This window comes from Erigeron canadensis, chromosome 3 (genome assembly GCF_010389155.1).
Source record: "Erigeron canadensis isolate Cc75 chromosome 3, C_canadensis_v1, whole genome shotgun sequence".
Lineage (NCBI taxonomy): Eukaryota > Viridiplantae > Streptophyta > Magnoliopsida > Asterales > Asteraceae > Erigeron > Erigeron canadensis.
In genome coordinates this window covers 23,794,698-23,802,491 of record NC_057763.1, presented here as the reverse complement: position 1 = coordinate 23,802,491, position 7,794 = coordinate 23,794,698, and the positions used below count along the sequence as shown (strand labels likewise).

The window sequence follows — 7,794 nt, the reverse complement described above, 5'->3', positions numbered from 1 at the left end:
ATTAAGTCACCCAGCCACAAGTTATCATGTGCACCGACTAATGTGATATCTTTTCAGGTTCACTTATTTAAAATGATTTCTCATATAAGTTGGCTAGCGCACGCAGCTATAATTAATTTCATGTCATTTTATTAAGGAGCAAGACAATAGAAGTGACTTTATGGGAAGATATGGGTCGTTCAATAGACAAATTAAGTGACTGTGCTACATAACATCGATCATTGCAGTTACGGCAACATATGTGTCTAAGTACTCAGAGGAAATTCAGCTTACATCGACAAATGCCACAAGGTTTTACGTCGACCCGCCAATACCAAACCTTCAACAACCGAATTAAAGAAAGGTAATTACCATTCTCTTTTACCAATTACTTTCGTGCTATGTCAAATTGAAGCAATCTTCTTCAACCGCGCTGTGGAACAACTAATAGGAATTTTGTATCACGAACTGATCGATCACAGGAGACAACTGTGTTGACCCTAAAGTCCTACCGACTGAAATAAAAAATATCCAAGGGCAACGCAAGCAACTGCAGCTCTCAGTCAAACTTAGCGGTTTCGTTAATGTCAACAGGATACTTGAAATACAGACACCGCTCCCATTGCCCAACACAAACTCCGCGTCATCTTCCACGGACCACCCTACAACGCCTGCACCAAAGCAACAAAGAAGAGTTTCACAGCACAACAAGGCCGCTACACCGGGTTCTTTCACATACATAACTAACTCCGTTTCATTATAAACTAATTAACTAACTTTCCCTGTCTTCTTACTAGCTAGACGTTTTGCCACCTCGAAAAAAATCAAAAGCCTCTTCCCAATCTACTCGAGGTACTCTACACAAACTTAAACACCTTATACAAATATAATGTCATTTGTCATCTATATGATTCAGCTTTCGGTCATATAACACTACTACAAATTACATGTTAGTGCATGTCTAATACGGTATACATAGCTAGGTAACTCTATATATTTATAACATTTCTATTCATGTCAATTTTAACTTAATGAATTCGCATAATACGAAGATACAAAACATGAGTATAATATACTAATATATATACATTTTATTTACCATTAGCATAAAATATAATACTAAGACTATCAGCAACAGTTCAGGATATCCTTCCAACAAACATCCTAATTAGCATGCCACATCAACTTTTCAACCATCCTTCCCACAAACATTTTTTACCCACAACAATAATATTAGATATCTTTCTTACAAACAACCAAATAATTATCACCTCATTAATGATTTTATGTTTTACTTTTAATCTTTATAAAAACTTATTTAACAAATAATACTAATTGATAATTAAAATATACATCAGTAGTTAGTTAAAAATACATTAGATCGATCGAGTTAATACTTTATCCATAAAAGTAAAAGAAAAAAAAATGGGATAGAAAACTTCAATGGCATGGTTTGTAATTTGGACAAACATTAATGGGTTTTTTAGAATTTATGTGTTAAAGAAATCTGCATCTATATCTGTCATCTTCTTGACTAGAAAACCTTTCCACCATTGACAAAAAAAAAAACTTAAGCTTTTTTTTTTATATATATAAACAATAAAACCTCAATACAATCGCTAGAAAACAAAGAAGTGAGTTTTCTTTCACAGGTATTAAATCTCCATTTCATTAAAAAAAAAAACGAATAGATCAAGGCATCTGTTCCAATCCTTCCTCACGGATGTCCAAGGATGGACATCCTCCACATCATCACCCACATCAAGACACTTCTATGGACAGCCTCCGCGTCACTCACGGATCTCTCACAAACAACCCCGTTGTGGATGGTCTAATAATCGTAGAGATAGGTTCACCAAAATTGAAATGAAGTGGTTGGATAAGTCAATCGGATATGGTTTAAAACAAAAAAGAGAATCCCTTAGATTGCCAAATCACCACATCTAACGCTCCATATTCTGTTTTTAAATTTCAGATTTTTTTTTATTGACACACTTATCTGTCATTTTGTGTTTCTCCTTTAACTGTACCTTTCTTCATATCTTTCACAGCCATCCTCTTTTTCTTTCTTCAACCCAACCACCCAAATCACTCACAAGAACACTAATCAATCTATCATCAAACCCCAACCATTTTTCCTTCATCTTTAAAATTTCAAACAAACAAAAGCCACGTAAAAACACTATTTTGCATATTCAGAGCTATATTTAATGGTTTTTTTATTTTATTTTTGTTAGATCTATTTTTTTTAAATCTTTACAGATCTCGCGAAACTCGTATCCACCGGATACATACGAAAGCAATTCATCAATGACGGATCTTCACTACTACGAAGTGAAACTAGGACGACTTTGATTCTTTATAGTTTTAGTTCTATGATATTTTTTATATTTTTACTAACTTTATTCATATTTATTTGAACATTTTGTTTTGATTTGGCTTTATAATAATTATATATCATATCGTTTCATATTTTTTGTTATTTTAGATCCTCAACTATAGTTCAGATGTAAAATTGAAGAAAAGTTGCGGCTTGTATCCAAATACAAATGGAAGATGAGATTAGACGATATTTAGCTTGTATATTTTTTCTCACTTGTATTTACAGTTCAGTATTAGTGGATAATTACGATTACATGTGAATATACATATTATTAATATAATTTTATATTTTGAGTTTTTGAACAAATAAAATAATTTTTTAATTTATCAAGAAATTTTATATATCTACTTGGCTTTGATGGTTAAGCATCAATTATTTTTGGGCTCTATCTTTTATTGTTAAATAATAACAAAATGGTTTGTATGCATTTAGCGGGAACATATAATAAAGCCGAGAATAAAGAATAGAGACCAGTTATTTTGAGTGAAATCGGCCTCTATATTTAGCATAAAGACCTGTTGTCAACCGGTTTTTATGAGTCATAGAGACAAGTTGTTTTACCGGTCTTTAAGTTGCATTAATTAGGAGCTCCATATATGCCACATATTTACATACTTAATTGCTACGTGTGAATTTTTTATTATACGTGGCACCACCAATCCATCAACTTTATCTAGATAGACATGTATAGCTAGTAGATATATAAATTCTCACCAAGCTGCCAACATCATATATCATTGAGTTGCATGTACGTGTATTTTGAGAAATCCAAGTGAAACACAAATATACCTGAGTATCATATCTACAACAATTCAAAAAGAATAAAATTAATAAAATGACAAGATGGTCGATCAACCAGGAACAGAACATCTCATGGATCCAACTCCACAATTCATGAACCCAAATTACAAACCAGCTGGCAAGCTTCAGGCCGGTTGTATATATATTAATTCACTTTTGTGGACCAATTTTGCGTAAAATAACGATTTCATAATCTAGGCATGCGTTGAAGTACATGAACGAATGCATGCAGCATTATCAACACCACATCAGTTGACGCGTATTCAGGGTGAGAGTGATGTCTCAGAGTTCGGAAAAGACACGCCAATTAATGGGTAGGCCATGGGCAGCTCAGCCTTACGAAATTGCGCCATCGTTTGTACGTGTTTCTTGCATCGGATGACTCTTGCTACTTCACAGGACAATTTCTCCGCTCCATCCTAATGGTATGTGTAGGGTTTTTGTTTTCTACATGCATGTTTTGGTTGAAATGTTTTTTGATTGATTGTGTTTTGATGAAAATCTGCAGGTGGAATGATAGTGAATATATGCTTAAGTTGTTGATATACGTTGGTACTCATCGTGCACGGAATTAGTAACACATGAAGATCGAGATCATAAAATAGTTAATTGTGTATATATAGTACATGTAAGTTAAATGTTGTTTTAAATATGTATATCAAAATAAAAGGAATCTCGTGTGTGTATGTAAAGTAAATGGCCGGTGTAAGACGTTAATAAAGTAATTATTATAATAGTTGAGTAATTATAATAGTTTTTATTTGTGAATGTTTTATTCTAGGTTCTACTATACTTTCAGTCATCGTGTTATAAGAATTGTAATATAAAACTTATATAAAAGAAAAAGCTAAACCAAAAATACAAAATCTGATATATGAAAAAGAGAAAACTGATTTAAGGAAATTTTTTTCGTAATCTTAATTGTATATCATAAAAGTTATCCACAAATCCTTTAAACTAGCTAGACAAACAAACAGCATCATATATATTCAAACCATTAATTAATGAAGAAGAAAACACCTTTTTAAAATTGAAATCCTGGAAGAATAAGCAGAAAGATCGAAACTAATAACATCCAAAACTAGTTATATCTAATCTAATTATTCAAGATTTAATTAAGCACGTACGCGCGTACACAAATTAAACCATCAGATTACTGTTATTATTTTTTTGTGTCTTTCACACTTCAAAAACAAACACATTACATACACATATATATAATCATAGGATTATATAATAATTATAATATAATTAATCAAGCAGCTGCAGCTGCAGTCTTAGTCGCTTTAATATCTTCACCACCCGCAGCACCATCTTTCCCCATAATATCAATAACTTTCGCCTGTTTCTTTTCTTGACTCATTTTCGCCACCTTAATTTTCAACACCCCATCTTCAAGACTCGCCTTAATATTTTCCAGGTCAGCATTCGCCGGCAATCTAAACTGTCTCCAAAACTTGCCACTCGTCATCCTCTCAGCCCTATGCCATTTATCCCCTTCACCATCCTCCTCCGCCTTCCTTTCTCCACTCACTTTCAAAACCCGACTACTCTCTTCCACCTCGATCTTTATCTCTTCTCTTTTCATCCCTGGTACATCCAGTGTGATCACGTGATGGTCTGACGTTTCCTTCCAGTCGGCACGTGCCAAGTTGATTATTGGGTCGAGGTTTTTATTATTAGGGAGATGATTAAATGGGGTTTGTTCGAGGATCTTAAATGGGTCTAATAGTTCTGATGTGACCATCATGTCGAGTAATGGCCTGTTGTACGGTATTAGAGCTTCTGTTTTTGTTGGCAAGATTATCATAATGGACGACGCCAATATGAAGAGAGTGATTATGTGAGACGTTTTTGACAATGCCATTGTACGTGTTAATTAGATATAGATATTTATATATATTTTTGTTATTTTGTGGTTTTTGTGACGTACGTTATGGGATTTGATAAGGGGTGATGGCTTTTATAATGGTGTTAGGAGAGTCTGCATGATTCTAGAGATTGCATGAAAGTGGTTTTTGGAAGTTTCGGGACATAAATAATTTGACACGAAACATGACGTTTATTGATGGGGTGATAGCCACTCAAATCTTGCCATGTCATCACATTTTGGTAAACTTTACATCACCCACCGACGACATGCATCATTTTAACTTTTATCCAAATATCTAATTTTTTGTTCCTCTTATACTAGTTGCGTCGTTCTCCCGGGAGACGTAACGTTAATTGTCTGTAATAATATGTAAAATTATAACGTGCATTTGAAACATTATACAGTAAATATATTAATGTAAATAATGACACATGAATAACAATAATGTAATCACTTATTATATGTATTACGTTAATATAATCTGGTTGGAAAAAAATAAATAAAACACAATATTATGTATGTAAAAAAACATAGTATATTTGTATGTGTTAATATAGTTGGAAGAAATAGACGAAAATTGAAAAAATATTAAATGACACAGCAAAAGAATATGTATTTTCGTTTTACTCGTAATTTGTTACGACTATAATTGTATTAATAAATTAATAAAATATGTATAACAATGACTATGTTAATAACTATAACGTCACTCACTCACAAAAGAATGATATAACGTGTTTCATATATAATATAGGTGGCGAAAAACGTACAACCTGAAGGCTTACAAAAAAAGAAGTTATTCTAGGGGGGAAAACCCGCAAGATTCAAACTCGCAACATCAGTCCATGAAGTAATTTAACAAATGCCCTTAAACCAATCCATCAAAGTGCGTTGTTGTTAAATTCAACTCTATCTATAATATATATCTTAATTGTAATTAATACGAAAAAGGATAAAAAGATATCAAAAAGAAAACAAATATTTATGCTAAAACGTAACATGAAGAACAAAACCATTTATATTAAACAAAGATACTAAAGTGAAAAATGTTGGCCTTCAAAACTATTTTGAAAACAATTAAGAAAATAAAATCTATTGTAAATTTTCAAAATTGTCTATTAATAACAAAATTTGAAAAGATAAAAGTGGAAAATATGTTTGAATAAAAAAGGGAAAGAGCAAACATTTACATGAAAGATGTCAGGGGCAACGCATATTACCATCTAAACTAACTAAATGTTTGTTGAATTATTTGGCGTATGTTTTATATATATGTTTTTAATTTCGAATAAAATAATATGCACGCAATTTCGTACCTTTGGTTTTTATATATATACTAATATATGATTTTAACCATGATCGGTTTACTTAAGAATAAAAATAAAAACTACGAGTGCTAATAATTAAATTCAACTGATCAATAACTAGGTATATATAGTATTACTTAATGAGTTGAATTGATTTTTAAGATATTGACTTCAAGGATATTGTATTGTATAATCATTAAAGGTCAAGATAATGATCAGTGGTTTTAATTGATATTAAAGCTAAAATATTTTATGAAAACTTAAAGTAAAAGTTAAAGCATGTTTATTAATGAGATAAGTACCTGATAGTGTAATAAACTATGCATGAATGTTTATGTTATGTAATGAACTACCTAGATGTTTATTGTATGTAATGAACTTTCAAATCTCGGTTATTGAATGTACCCGGGTATATGTGGCAACAATCTAAGCTGCCACTTGTACGCTTTCGATTGGTCGAATACATCCAATAACCTAGATTTAAAAGTTCATTACATACAATAAACATCTATGTAGTTCATTACACAACATAAACATTTGTACATAGTTCGTTACATTCCTAGGTACTTATCCCTTTATTAATTGGGTTAGGTATCTTGGAATGTAAGTAATTTTGGCAACTTTTTCTATTGTGTGTATGCATCAAAAATTTTGAACATTTTATGTAACTATCTCGCTAAATTGAACGCTTAATGTAAAAATGTATACGTGGCAACCATATGAGCTGCCCACGTGGAAGTTTTTGATTGGTCAACGTAAAACATTTACATTAAGTGTTCAATTCTAGCAAGATACTTACATAAAGTGTAATAAATTTTTGATACTTACATACAATAGAAAAAGCTACAAAGTTGCTTACACTACTAAACCCTTATTAATTTATTGAAAAGCTTATATCATGAACGGGTTTTGGATGAGTATAATAGTTGAAAAGCTTATATCATGAAAAGCTTATATCATAAAGTGTAATAAATTTGGTAAGGTTTGTTTCATATATATGTTTTCTAGTTTTTGTTTTGTAGTTTTTTTTTATACTTTTTGTTTTTGTTTCATTTTTGGGTTCTTTTGTTTGGGCTTGAATGGAGTAGAATTTTGGACGTGATTTTAACATTGCCCTTAAACAATTATATTTTATTTACCTGCAGCATCAAGCATCCACGATTATTGTAGCCCGCATTGCGGGCGTTAAACTTCGTAGTTAAAAGTAACTCCAATTACACTTGTGAACAAATAATTTTGACATAGCAATATCGATACTTTTAATTCAATTTTAATTAGATTGTTTCAATCTAGTTTTTACACTCATCTCTCTCTATAACTAAGAAAGAATATAGAAAATATTTATATTTCATTACAATTTAATATTTATATTTCATTACAATTTAGCTTACAAGTAAAATTTTTGCTTACTTGTCAATTGTTGATAAATAGTTTTTATTTAAGTATATATC

General features: G+C 31.3%; 1 protein-coding gene across 1 annotated transcript; it reads right to left on the bottom strand.

The window, feature by feature from the left end:
* Positions 1 to 4,418: 4,418 nt before the first annotated feature.
* On the bottom strand, positions 4,419 to 5,030 carry LOC122591724 (17.8 kDa class I heat shock protein-like). The gene has a single exon (XM_043763971.1). The coding sequence runs from the start codon at positions 5,028 to 5,030 to the stop codon at positions 4,419 to 4,421; it is 612 nt and encodes a 203-aa protein (XP_043619906.1).
* Between the last annotated feature and the right edge of the window lie 2,764 nt (positions 5,031 to 7,794).

Coding starts and splice junctions, on each gene's coding strand:
- LOC122591724 (XM_043763971.1), bottom strand. CDS start 5,030: ATGGCATTGTCAAAAACGTCTCACATAATCACTCTCTTCATATTGGCG.